General features: G+C 58.3%; 1 protein-coding gene across 1 annotated transcript; it reads right to left on the bottom strand.

The window, feature by feature from the left end:
• Window positions 1–11,725: 11,725 nt before the first annotated feature.
• DIO3 (iodothyronine deiodinase 3) lies at window positions 11,726–13,867 on the bottom strand. Its single transcript, XM_043557040.1, has one exon. It carries the CDS (start codon window positions 13,693–13,695, stop codon window positions 12,772–12,774), a length of 924 nt encoding a protein of 307 aa, XP_043412975.1. The 5' UTR covers window positions 13,696–13,867; the 3' UTR covers window positions 11,726–12,771.
• Window positions 13,868–14,236: the final 369 nt, after the last annotated feature.

Below are 14,236 nucleotides of genomic sequence, written 5' to 3'. Positions count from 1 at the left end.
TGCAAAGTCCCTTTTGCCATGTAGAGTGACAACCGCAGGGTCCGGGGTTCGGACCGTGGACGTGACTGGGGGCCGTTACTCTGCCCCCACAGAGGTGGGCGCCTCCCCATGTTGGCGGCCATTCTCCTTTCTGCTCCGGGCACCTGGTTGTCCGTTTCCCGGCACGTGAAGTTCACTGTCCGCGTTCCTCTGTTGGCTCGTGTGCAACCAACATGCTTCCGGTCTGCTTTGTGTTTCCGTGGCATCCAGCGGCCAGCAGGAAATCGCCAGCACCCTCAACTTGGGGGTTTGGGAAGACAGTGATAAGGGGGCTATTTGCCAAGGTGCAGAGGAACAGAAAGGAGCGATACCCCAGGCTGGTGACCCGGGAGCCACCCCGAGGGCCTGGGGTGAGGAGAGGACAGTTACTAGGTGGTGGAGAGGGGTTGGGTGGAGAAAGACCCCAGGAGCGCGGTTCTGAGACACACAGCCCACCTTCCACCACCCTGCCGCGAGGGTCTGGGAACAGTCTCCTCCCTCAGCCCCCTCTCGTCCCCAGGCTCCTACCCGGCCTCCCATCAGCCAAACCCAGCCTGCAGTGCCCGAGGATGGAGAGCCCAGACAGGCTGGCGGGGCTGTGGCCGTGAGTGCTGATGGGTCTGGAGGGATGCGCATAAACACTAGGACGAGTCTCAATCATTTATAGCATCTTTGGTTACAGAGAAAATTTTAATTTTGTCGTAGAGCAGTATTGCCTTTATGTTTGTTCTTTTTCAAATAGGACAATCTCCCCATCCTAAGAACATAGAGATATTCTTTTTTTTAAAAAAAAAAAAATTGTGTGGGGGCACCTGGGTGGCTCAGCCGGTTGAGTGCCCAACCTCAGCTCAGGTCATGATCTCGCGGTTCGTGGGTTCGAGCCCCGTGTCGGGCTCTGTGCTGACAGCTCGGAGCCTGGAGCCTGCTTGGGATTCTGTGTCTCCCTCTCTGCCCCTCCCCCACTCTCAGTCTGTCTTTCTCTCTCCCTGAAGTAAATAAACATTAAAAAAAAGTTGGGAGGGCACCTGGGTGGCTCAGTCAGTTAAGCATCTAACTTCGGCTCGGGTCATGATCTCACGGTTCGTGGGTTCGAGCCCCGTGTCGGGCTCTGTGCTGACGACTGGGAGCCTGGAGCCTGCTTCAGATTCTGTGTCTCCCTCTCTCTCTGCCCCTCCCCTGCTCACACTCTGTCTCTCTCTCTCAAAAAAATTGCGTGTGCGTGTATATGCATTTTAATTGTGGTGAAATACGTATGACATAAAATTTACCATCTTAACCATCGTCAAATGGATAGTTCGTGGCATTAAACACAGTCACAATGTTGTGGAACCACCACCACCATCCGTCCCCCGAACTTTTTCATCTCCCCGAGCCAAGACTCAGTCCCCTTTTGAAAACGAACTCCCTCTGCCGCCTCCTCCTTACCCTCACCCCCCCATTGTAGTTTCTGTCTCTACGGACTTGACCCCTCGGGAGACCTCCTACAAGCAGAATCATACGTGATTAATTCTGTTGTGAATCCCTTATCTCACTTCCCATAAAGTTCTCATGATTCATCCATGTTGTAGCGGATGTCAGAATTTCCTTCTTTTTTGCTTTAAATGTCTATTTGTTTATTCTCAGAGGGGGTGCTGCAGAGAGAGAGAGGGAGGAAGAATCCCAAGCAGGCTGCACGCTGTCAGCCCAGAGCCTGATGCGGGGCTTGATCTCGCAAACCGTGAAATCATGACCTGAGCCGAAATCAAGAGCCGGACACTTGCCCGACGGAGGCACCCAGGAGCCCCCGAATTTCCCTCTTTTTTAAGGCTGAGTAATTCATTGTATGTATGCAGACATTTGTAGACAATGTAGGCATCGTATGTAGACATGTTGTCTATCCGTTCATTTATCCACGGGCACTGGGGTCGCCTCCACCTTCTGGCTATGCTGAAGAGTGCTGCCGTGGACACGGGTCTGAAAATATGCATTTGAGACCCTGCTGTCAGGTTTTTTGAGTGCATATACCCACAAGTGGAATTGGTGGATCAAATCTGCCAGTTAAGTTTTTGAGGAACCTCAACACTGTTTTCCACAGCGGCCGCACCTTTTCACATTCCCGACAGCGCGCAAGCGTTCTCATTTCTCTGTGTCCTCTCTGTGTCCAACACTTGTCATTTTCAGCATTTTTTTTTTTTTTTTTGACAGGAGCCATCCTAATGGGTTTGAGGTGGTATCTCATTGTGGCATAGAGATACTTTTTTTTACATACTCTTCTAAAAGGCGTAACAGTTTACATTCCACACTCAGGTCTTTATCCCACTGGCAATCTGTGTGTGTGTGTTGTGCGTGACAGAGATACAATGTAATCTCCTCATTGGTCCTTGCGCCCACGGAGTGATGGCACCCCTTCATTATATATGGTGTTCCCACACAAGCATGAACGTCTCCCTGGGACTTCTGCTCTGTCCTGTGGTCTGTTTGTCTATCCTGCGTCACTCCCTTCCTTTTTAATTATCCTTTTACTAAATGACTCTCTTTCCTTACCTTGGCTGGGATGGAATGTTTTTTCCAAAGACGGCACCACGGAGCCCTCTCCCCTAATGGGACTTTGGCACATCTTGCATCGAATGGTGGGAGCCTGTGTCCCCTCTCCTCCCGCAGGCAGACGGGCAGACTTCCGTGACCTCTTGGACCAGCAGAGTTTGTGGAGCGATGCTCTATAACTCCCCGAGTCATGAACACGCCATGCACTTCTGTCTTACTCTCCCGGGGTGCACGCTTTTGGAGCCCAGCTGACATAATGTGATGAGGCCCAGATCACACGGAGGGGCCCCATCTAGATATTTCAGCCACCGTTCCAGGAAGTCCTCTGCCGGCAGCTGGCCACTGTCCCCAGAAAGAGGAGGAGGGAAGCTTCTGAGTTGTCCCGGCCCCAGCCCCCATCTGGCTGCTTCTGCCTGAGAGACCCTGGGTGAGAACCACCCCGCGGAGCCCAGTCAGCCTCCAGAACGGCGAGCGGTGATGCCCTCAGGTTTTGGGGTGATCCTACGGATGAGTGAAACACTCACCTTGTTTTTCTTCGCAGCATTTTTTACCATTCAAAGCCGATTTGCTGATTGTTACCACCCAAAGCGTATCTCTTTATTACTGTTGTCCCCCCACCTGACTGTGCACTCCTCCTGGGCAGGACGTGGCTGGTTCTGTCCCTGGGGAGCAGGAGTCATGGCTGGCTCACTTCAGGCCCGGAATCAATATCTGTCAAAGGAAAAAGTGGATGCACAATGTGTCCTCCCATTGTTTCATGTGGATGCAGGGATAAAGCTTCAGGACCCTCTGGGGGTTTTGTGTGGAGTCCCGCTGGGTTTACAGACCAATCTGGGGAGAACAGCGGTACGCACATTCCTGCACCCGACAGGAACGTTTCTGGGGGTGAGCCTTCCCTGGAACCCCAGTGCAGTCCATTTAAGATGGTGCTTAGCAGGGCGCCCGGGGGGCTCAGTCAGTCAAGCGCCTGACTTCGGCTCAGGTTATGATATCACAGTCCTTGAGTTCGAGCCCTGCGTTGGGCTCTGTGCTGACAGATCGGAGCTTGGATTCTGCTTCCGATTCTGTGTCTCCCTCTCTCTCTCTCTGCCCCTCCCCCAGTCGTACCTCTCTCTCAAAAATAAATAATAAACATTACACATTTTTTAAAAAAAGATGATGCTTTGCAGTTTCTAGTTCTGCAATGTCTGTGGGGGAGGATGGGTCCCCACTCCAGACTGCTGTGTGGGGTGGGGTGCAAACACAGGTGGGGGCGTTGGAAATTGAGTGCTTTCTCTGGGAAAGGGGTCATGGGGATTCAGGGAGCTCACGCAGCCCCAGAGCCCTGTGATTGGGTCCAGCCATCCTGAGGGCAGGGCTGGGGGTGAGGGGAGGAAGCTCAGGCCAGGGAGGGCAGGGCTGTGGCCGGGGCAGGGCTGGAGCCCCGCCTCTTCCTTCCGGTGATCAGGGCACCACCAGGGACAGCTACCCTGGACCGAGACTTGTCTCCTACCCTCCCTACCCACCCAGTGGCGCTTTCCTGCCTCTCCCTAGGGCCTTCAAGGTAAAGCAGCTCCACACAGGACCTTCTAACCTCCCTTCTCATCCCTGTCTGACCCCTCCCGGGCCTCAAGGACTTGACTGCTGTTGCCCAAACTTGCCAGGATGTTCTCGCGGCCAAGGCTCAGCACACGTCATTCTTTCCATCCCTGGGACTCTTCCCACCTGAGCTTCCAATCTTTCATCGTACACCTCCTCCAGGAAGCCCTCCCTTGGGTTCCCCAAATCCCAGGCCTTCTGCATTGTTGATTTCTGTCTCTCCAAGGAGCCCAGTTGCTCTGTTAGGATGGGACCAGTTCTTCCTGGTGCTTCGTACAGACCTGGTGGGTACTGGGGGCTCAGGGAGGGTCTGGAGAGTGAAGTTACACACGTGTCTTCCACACTCACACACTCGCTCAAATGCAAACACACATCTGTACCGCATCCCCGGCTGAACCGTGAGTTGTGCCGTTCCTTGGCCTTCATGCATGTACCTTCCCCTTCCTGGCACCTTCCACCCCCTCCCCATGCCCTCACTCTGCCTCTGGCCACAGACTGCCTGAGCCAGCAGAGCCCTGGGGTGCCGTGACCATGGGAATCCACCTGCCGTCTTCCCAGCACCCGGCCCGGGGCAAGCAAACGGCCAGTAAGGGGTGCCCACCCTAGAGCAGAGCCAAGTGCAGTGGGAAGAGCCAAGGGCGCAGCTTTGAGGCTGAAGGCGTGTGTCCTGGGGACACTAGCTCACACCCCTGAGCTTTGCTCTCCTCCCAGGAGAAGTGGGAGCAGCCAGAGCGTGGCCCGCTCTGTGGACGGACGCGAGGGGCGGACCCCACCCCCCACACGGGGACGAGCACGCCGTGTGCAGGCCCGGACCGACGGCCAGGGAGGCCCCCTGGGTGTGCATCCGGGGCCGGTGTCTGGTCCCCTCACCTGAAGGCCCCCACGCTGGATATGATGCTCTGCTGTCGCGGTCTTGAAATTCTGGAGCATTTTTGTCTTTGCGTTGCGTTTCGTGAGGTCGGCCGGGACACTGGAAGGTGCGTGTGAGCGGAGCAGGTGGGTGGAGGCTCCGTGAGACTCGGGGCGATTCGAGGTACACGCGTCTGGAGGCGTCGACCACATGCCCCCGAAGTCTGGCACCGCGGAAAGGGAAAGATGGGGCGCCCCGTGGCTCCTTTTCTCGTGGTGCCTCTTCTCTCACCGGCAAACTGACGGCCGAGAACGTTGGGAAAGTGTGCACGTGCCAAGAACGGAACGAAAGACACGGTGGCGTGAACCCGGTGCATCATATGCACCGCCCTGGGGGGGGGGTGGGAGGCACACGCGGGGACAAGCCATGAAAGGCAAGCTGTGATGTCACCGGCTCCACGTGTGGATGCAAAGGCGAACGCTACTGACTCGTGGTGGCTAATTTTATGTGTCAGCCTGACTGGGCCATGGGGGGCCCAGAGTTTTAGTCAAACATTATTCTGGGTGTGTCTGTGGGGGGCTCTCCAGATGAGATGAACCTGTGCATGGATCGACAGTATGGAGCAGACTGCCCTGCCTGATGTGGGTGGGCCTCGTCGGATCCGTTGAAGGCCTGGGTAGCACGAAGCCTGAGGAGGGGAGAGTCTGCTCTCTGTCTGGCCGCTGTGGGGCCGGGCCATCAGTCTTGTGCCTTCAGACCCGGAGCCAGACCGGACGCTATGCCGTTGGCGCTCCGGGGTCTCAGGCCTTTGTCACTTGGACTGAAACTTACATCGATGGCTCTCCTGGATCTGCGGCTTGCCGACGGCCAGTCTTAGACTTCTCAGCTTCCATAACCACGAGAGCCAATGCCTTAAAGTAAATCTCTCTGTATCCTACTGGCTCTGTTTCTCCAGAGAACCCAGACTAATACGGAATTTAAAATGTTAATTTCGCTTTGTTTATAATGCCATTAAATAGGAAAGAAATGCCACGGCACGTTGAGGTACCATGAAAGAAAGTGAAAAGCTGTCTGTTTTGCACCTTTCACGGCACTTTCCCCTGTTCTTGAACAAGGGGCCCCGCAAATCATCAGCTGGTTCGGCTGGTGGTCATTCCCCCTTTGCTCCTGGCCTGCCCACCCACCATGCTCAGGACTGTCAGATTTCATGTTTATTTTTGACAGTGGGACAGTGTGAGTCAGGGAGGGGCAGACAGAGAGGGAGACACCGAATCCGAAGCAGGCTCCAGGCTCCGAGCTGGACACCGGGCTCGAACCCACGAGCTGTGAGATCATGACCTGAGCCCAAGTCAGAAGCTTAACTGACTGAGCCCCCCAGGTGCCCCAGGACTGTCAGATTTCAAAATGAACAAACAATTAAATCTGAATTTCAGATAAACAGTGAATAAAAAAAAAAAATCTTTCTAAGTATATCCCATGCAACTTTTGGGACATAGTTATACTAAAAATCATTTGTTGCTTACCTGAAATTCAAAGGTAATGGGGTGTCTTGTGTTTTGCTCAGCAACCCTGCCCCCCTTTCTCCTCCCAAATGTCTCTCCTGTCAACACCGCCCTGGCGCTCACACCTCCCACCCCCGGACACGGCCCAGGGCGCATCATCTCCAGCCAGAACCTCTGCCTGCCCTGGCCTCCCTGCCTCCAGGTTTCTATTTGCCACAGCCACTCTTTTTGCTGTTTTTAGTTTTATTTTTCTGTCATAAGAGCAATACACATTCACTACAGAAAAATCACAGGCTACAGACAAGCAACAAGAAGAAAGTAAGAAAACACTCATAATCCCACCCACACAAAGACAGCTACTGTGAATTCCTCGGGGTAGATTTTTCTAGAGCTGCCTGTGTGTGTGTCTTTGCAGATATTAAAAAAGATCACACACAACTCACTGCCCAACTCAGACCCACCGTCCTCTAAGCTGTGTTTTCATGTAACCACGGAGGGTGGACCTGGGCTGTGCTGGGGAAATCTCAAGCTCCCTGATTCCTTCTGGCCACTGCCAGGGATGGTGTGTGGCCTGATGTGAACCCCTCCTCATTCTAGGGTCAGAGAGGCCTGTGGTCAAGGCCACTTTCTAGTCCGTGACCTTGGGCATCAGCTTGCTAGAGTTGCTATATCAACGTACCACAGACTGGGGGGCTCAGATAACAGAGATTTATTTCTTCACAGTTCTGGAAGCTGCAAATCAGAGATCAAGGTGTCAGCGGACCTGCTTTCTCCTGAGGCCTCTTTCTTTGGTGTGTAGATGGCCACCTTCTTCTCCCTGTGTCCTCACACCGCCGTCCCTCAGTGTGGCTGTGTCTTAATCTCCTCTTCTCTGAAGGACACCAGTCATACTGGATCAAGGCCCACTCCAATGACTTCATCCTAACCTAAGCACCTCTTTAAAGATCCTATCTCCAAATAAGGTCACATTCTGAGGTACTAAGGACTTGGACACATGAACTTTGAAGAAGGACGCAATTCAGTCCGTAACACCTTGGCCCGGCTGACTCCAACCATGTCAAGCCTCAGTGTGTTCATCAATGAAATGGGGCCAATAATTATATTCATCTAAGAGGGATGTTGGGATGATCAAATTGAATAATCCCAATACAGCACTTTGCCCAGTGCCTGGCCCCTGGAGCACATACTCAGCTGTCACTGCTTACTGTTTCACATGTGGGTAGCCCCAGGGTTGGGGACATCACTTCTCTGCAGAGAGGTGTCTGCAGAGTGGAAGGTGGAGGCCATGGCCCTCTGGGTACCTCCCTCCCTCTGTGCCCAATAGTTCATCTCCTTCAGGTGGATGCCTAGAAGACAGCTCAAAGGTCAAAGGCAGATGCCAGCCTGACTCTTGAAAGTGCACTCCAGTACCCTCTGTCCGTGGAGGATGGACTGGACGGTGGGCCCATCCCCCATCCCCAGGCATCCGCCGCCCCTCCCCCCAGGTCCCCTGCCTTCTTGTCTGAGGCTCATCCCTGAGCCTCCGCAGAGACGCCAAGCTGGTGGCCCAGGCCCCCAAGGTGGCCTCAACGCTCCTCGCTGCCCCTCCTCCTCCACCACACCACACTCTGCTTTGCAGCCACACCGGGGACTTCTCGCTTCCCCAACACAAGGTACCCTTTCTGGCCCCCACGACTTGTGCATCAAGGATGCCCTTCCTTCCGTGTTTTCCTGGTGCCGTTCAAGACTTACTCATTGACATGGAAAGAGGGGTGCCTGGAAAGAGGGGTACCGGGAGTCCAAAGTTAACGTCAGGCTACAAAAGGATAATCCGGCTCTGGTGATTAACATACATATTTACAAATGCAGGGGGTGGGGGTGGGGGCAGCCAGAGGCGTTTCCTGGATGAGGCACTTGTGCCTTCAAGGGGCCAATGAGACCTTCTCTAGGAACTCTTTCAACGTCTCTCCTCCCTCTCCCTGTGCCATGTTGCTAAGCGCACTGCAGACCTCAGAGACACTAAGTGTGAGGACGAGGGTGATGGCAAGGAGAACAATGGCCGGCTCACCGCCTCCTCCCCGGGAATCCAGCATTCCTTGAGGGCAGAGGGCCTCCTGAGGAGGGGGTGGGGGCTCAGGTATCCGTGGATCCGGCACAAATTAGAGCGCAGGCACAGAGCTGCTTGGACTAGATGTACCGATGGGTGAAGAGTGGTGCTGGGTAGGACTGGCAGGAGAAAGGTGTGTGAGGGTGGCGGGGGCGGTCATCAAACACCGAGCATCGTGATCCTGATTATGGAGCCCGTATCTGGGAATGTGCTCACACACCGTTGTCCGTAGGCGAAGTGGAGTCTGGAAGGAATCATGCCCAGCAGTTCACAGGGGCTATTTTCCCCGATGAGGCAGGAGGGAACCTTGAGGTGTTAGCTTTCAAACATTTCCAAACACTTCTGATCCCTCCTTCAGGAGAAATACATTTCACGTTAGCTACCCCTTGAAACAGAAGTTTCCCAAACGGAGGTTACCCTGGGTGAACTGTTGGCTCGTAGTCACACTGTATTTATTCGATCTCAGTTCTTCAAAAGGCTTGACTTGATCTGCTCAGTTGATTTCCCGACCTGGGGGCTGGGTCCTGACTTGCAGTTTGAAAACTCCTGCTCTCAGTGAGGCTTGTCTTTCTCTGCTCAACCTCCTTCTCTATTTAAAATTTAATACTGAGAATGGATTTATGTATTATCTTCCTATTTTTTTTCTTAAAAATAGAGAAGAGAGAGCACTGGGAAGACACAAAACAATAAAACCAAGTAGACTTTCTAGAAGGCAGTGCAGCAAAATATAGCAAACCAGACATCTTTAAAGATGTGCGTGTTTTGACGAAGCAGTGTCGCCCTAAGGAATGTGCTGGTGGGCTAAGTCGTGTGGGGCTGTGTGCACGCGCAGCTCACCCCCATTTTTGTTTATAATAATGAAACCTCCCTCACACATGAAGGGCCCTGGAGCCATCCTTGGCTGTCCATCTGATGATGTGGCAGTGGGCACCTCTCAAGGCTTATTTATTGGCATGGAAAGAGGGGTACCGGGAGTCCAAAGTTAATGTCAGGCTACAAAAGGATAATCCGGCTCTGGTGATTAACATACATATTTACAAATGCGGGGGGTGGGGGTGGAGAGGGGTGGTGAGCGGTGGGGGTAGCCAGAGGCATGTTTCAAAGTGCTCACGCCTTGAGGTTACCTTGGGTTGGTGTTATTTTCTCCGAAATGTTCTGTGTTTTCCTCGAGGAGCACGCACTCACATTTTATAAGAAGGAGAGATTTTTAAGGGCAGAGAAAGAAGAAAAGAAGAAAGGAAAGGAAGAAACGAGGGAAAAGGAAAAGAGAAGGGGAAAGATGCAGGGGAGGGAGAGTGGGAGGGAGCAGAGAACGAAGAAAAGTGGGGGGGAGGGGTGCCGGAATCCCCCCCCCTGAAGCCGGGAGCCAGCCGGCCGCGCGTGGGCAGGTCCGAGCGCCCAGGGCTGGGAATTTCGGTCCGGGAAGCCGGAGGATGCCCGGGGGGGGGGGGGGGGGGCGCAGGCACCACGGGGAAGGGGGGTCGCACAGCGCCCCCAGCTAGACAGACCCCCAAGCGGCGGGCCAGGACCAGGAGCGGCCCCGCGGTCCCTGGCCGCCCTCCGCTGCCTCCAGGCCACTAAACCCCGACCCGGGCCCGCGCGGGCCGGAGCTCTGGGCGGGCCCTCCCCTCCCCCCGTCCCTGCGGCTTGCTCCGGATTCTTGCTGGGGGTTTTGGGGTGAGAAGCAGCGCGCGGGAGGAGGGGGAGGGGAGGAGATACAGAAATACCATCTGTGCCAATTTTTCCCTTAAAAGTTATTTTTTTCAATTTAAATACTTTTAAAGCAAAAAAAAAAAAAAAAAAAATCCCGGCTCAGGGTGTCAGTTCCAAAAACTTTTCACAGAGGAGCAGCGTGGGGGCTGGGCGCGGAATCCGAGGCGGCGTTGGTGGAGCGGGGGCCTCCCTCTTCCATCCCGCCTGCTGCAACCCCTCCCCCCCCCGCCGGTGTAGACCCCCCCCCCCCCTCCACAACGGGCGCGCCTCTCGCGCCCAGGCGCTCACTGACACTCCCTCCTTCCCATCCCGCGACCCGGACGGTCCTGGCCTCCCGGGCCCGGGGAAGTTCGGCTGCCCCGCTCCCCCCACTCCCGGTCTGCACTCTCGCCTCAGCGCCCTTTCTTCCGCACCCGCCCCCCGCCCCCCGTTCTGCTCCAGGTGTCGCTAGCAGAGGGAGGTGGGAGCCGCGCTAATCCCGTGCCCCCAGCGTCGCCCTCCCCCCAGGGAGCCGCAGGGGAGACGGCGAGCGCCGAGACTGGGCGGGAGCGTCTGGGCGCGACTGTGTACGGAGATCGGTGGCGAGCGCCCCGGCCCCCTCCCCACCAACCCCCGTCCGGGCAACTGCCACCCTCCTCTTTCCGGAGTCTCTCGGCTCCTGCGTCTCGCTCCCCGTCTCCACTTCCCAGCCCCGAGCGCGTCGCGGGCGGCGGTGGTGAGGTCTGGCTCGAACTTGGCGAAGCGGAGGAGGAGGGGATGTCCTGGCGGGGGGCGCACCCCGCTCCGCTCCCGCCCCGCAGTAGGTGCTGCTGCTGGTGTGATGGCGTTGCACGCCCGCCGTCCCTCCCCGTCCTCCCTCCCTCCGCCAACCTACGCTTTGCCAGTAGCACCTCCCGCGGACCCCAGCAGCCGGGCGGGGATTGGAGGGTAGGGGGAGACGATGCTGCAGGTGCAGGAGGGGGGGCTAGGGTGGAGCCAGGTGTGCAGAGGCGCCCCAGGTGGCCGGGAGCCAAGTCCTACCTGGTCCATAGCCCCCTCTGTCCCCCGCACCGCCCCCTCCCCCACACCGTCGGGCGCTCGGAGAAGTTAGACGGGCGGCTGCAGGGGCAGCAGTAAACGCGCTTGTGCGGGCGCGCGCGCGGTGGCGAATAAGGACCCCTTCGCCTCTCCCGCCTCCCTCCAGGACCCCGCCCCGCTCCGCTTCTCGGTTTTTCTTCCGACCCCACCTCCCCCACCGTGGGTGTGTGCGTGCGTGCGTACACCCCTGGGCACCGCCGCAGACCCCCTTTCTTATTCCTTGCCCTCCCGCGCCCCTGCCAGCGTCGGCTCCTTCCAGCCACCCTTCCCCCCAGGGTCACTATGGGGACGCGAGGGAGAGATTTGTGTTTAATTCCTGTCGCTATTCAGAGGAAAGAAAAAAAAAGAAATAAATAAAGGGACCAGAGGCAACCCGAAAGCAGTTTACTTCAAGCTTTTATTACTGTAGCGTAAAAGAAGTTTATATACAGGGAGTATTTCCAGCAAAACACTCACAAATGGCCTTGGAACCAGGGGCCTCCCACCTCCTGGCCCCACAGTCAGCAGCTCTGCCTACGGACGAGGCCCTCACTCGGGGTCCCTAGGCTCTCCCCTCATCTGTCTCGCCCCGGACTCCTCCACCCACACCCCGTTTCCCAGGCGCCCCAGCTTCTTCCTGGGGCGCTGCGAACCTCGCCAGTCAAGCTGGCTTCCTCTGGCCCCGAAACCGTCCCCCAGACGCCCTCTCTCTCCCCCTTTGTGGTGGCTTCCTCCCGGAAACCCGGAGTACTTTCCCTCTCTCGTATTCGGCGCTGCTGCAAGCCCCCTGCGGTTCAGAACCAGCTCGTGGTCAAGACCAGTTAGAGATAGCTCGTCATCAGCAGTGGGGCTCGTGAGCACCCCAAATGAGGGGGGGGGGACGACCCTGCCCACCCTTCCCCATCCCAAGCCCCTACCCCCAGCCCAGGGACAAGAAATAGACACAAAAGCAGCAGGGCACCCCCTCCCTGGGAGCGACAGGTGTGGGTGCCAGGCAACTAGGGTAAGCCGCGGGCGCTGCTGGAACCCAGCTGTGCGCGAGGGTGCGCGGGCGCGGCCGAAGTCTCTGTGCTAGGGGCTCTGCTCCCGGCTGAAGGCACGCTGGCTCTTATCTCTGGGGCGGGGGCGTGAGAGAGGCAGGGGCCTCCGGGGGTGGGGCGAGGACAAGTGGGGTGGGGGTGGGGACACAGGCAAGGGTGGCGTCACGTTAGAGGCAGCCAGGCAGGTACAGGGGAGGGGGCGGTCACAGCCACAGAGTCCAGGGAGGCGGGAGAGGCTTTTCGGGCGGCTTGGCTGAGGACACGGGCTCAGCCGGCCACCCGAGGCTCAGCACGGCTGTGTCACTGGGCCCTCGGCGAACCTGACTTGGTTTGGGGCGTTTGCACGTGGGCTTCGAAGGCTCGAAGGCACCGCCCGCCAAGTTCAGTCAACGGTCCACTGATTGTTTATACTCGACGCGGCTGGCCGCCTCGCAGCTGCGCATCATAGCGCTCCAGCCAGGTGCGCAGCTCGGACACCTGGTAGCCGTCGGGACCACGGCCGCCCTGGTACATGATGGTGCCATTCTGGACTACGTAGAGGCGCTCGAAGTAGGCCCCGTAGGCCGAGCTGCTGGAGTTGGCCATGGTGTCGAGGACGAGAGAGCAGCTGGGCGCGCCTTGCCGCAGTACCTCCGCCGCGCTGACCCGGTCCTCCAGGCTTCGGTGCTGCGGGATGCTGTAGGGCGAGTCTGTGGTGACCCAGCCGTCCGACGGGTGAGCCTCCTCGATGTAGATGATGAGGAAGTCGACGTCGCGCTGGTACTTGGTGACCAGGCGCTGGAAGGCGCTCATGCGCGCCATGAACGGTGGTCAGGTGCAGCTGCCGAAATTGAGAACCAGCGGGCGGTTTCCCCTGGCGTAGTCCAGGATGTGCTGGTTCTGGAAGCCGTTGGGCAGGACCACCTCCGAGTTGGGCGCCGGGCCGCCCTCGTGGGCCTGCTTGAAGAAATCCAACTTCTGGCCGTGCCACACGGCCTTCAGCGACGCCAGGGTGCACAGGCGGTTGTCGTCGGACACGCAGACCGGCGGGTCGTCGGGGGGCACCTCCTCGCCGTCGCTGTCAAGCTCAGCGGCGGGTTCGGGCTGACCCCGGCGGCGGCGGCGGCGGCGGCCCAGGAAATGCTTGCGGATGCACAGGAAGTCGAGGAGCCAGAGCATGAAGGCCGTGCCTAGGAAGCGCGGGAAGAGCACGAGGCACGAGGCCGTCTGGGCGCACAGCCGCAGGGAGTGAAGCAGCAGGGAGCGGAGCATGGTGGCTGCCGCCCCCGAAGCCCCCTGGGACCCGCGGCCTTCCCCCACCAGCGACCGCGGGGCGGCCCGGCGAGGCATCTGGGCCTCGGCCGTGCGGGGAGCTCGATTTATAGCCGAGGCTTCAATTGGCGGGAGACTCCACCTCCGGCCGGGGCCCGCCCCCTTGCAACTTGAGCCCGGAGGGATCACCCAGCGGCGCGGCCAATGCCTCGGAAATCGAGGGCCGAGGGCGGGGCGGCCGGGCGGGGGGCCGGCGGGGGGCGGGGCCGGGCCCCGAGGCCAGCTCTCCGGGGGCGTGGGGGGAGGGTGGTGGCGGTGGCGGTGGCGGCGGGGGACCCCGGTCGCGGCTGCCACCCGGGACGGGGAGCTGGCCCGGGGACCCAGGCGTCCGCCGGGGAGATCCTCCGGCCAGCGCTCTAGCGCTGCGTGCGGCCTCGGTCCTGGCGGCCCGGCCCCGGCCCCGCGCCCCTCTCGCCGCGCACCTGAGCCGAGCTCCCCGGCGGCCGCCGCGCCGCGCCGGAGCTCCGGTTCGCTTCCCGCGCGCCGCCGCCAACGCCGCCCCCGCCGCTGCTGCTCGTGCGGGGCCGCTGCCCAGGTGCCGCGGGAGCCCGGGGCCGCG

This window comes from Prionailurus bengalensis, chromosome B3 (assembly GCF_016509475.1).
Source record: "Prionailurus bengalensis isolate Pbe53 chromosome B3, Fcat_Pben_1.1_paternal_pri, whole genome shotgun sequence".
Taxonomy (NCBI): Eukaryota; Metazoa; Chordata; class Mammalia; order Carnivora; family Felidae; genus Prionailurus; species Prionailurus bengalensis.
The sequence above is the reverse complement of the archived record's forward strand: the minus strand, read 5'-3'. Positions and strand labels throughout refer to the sequence as shown.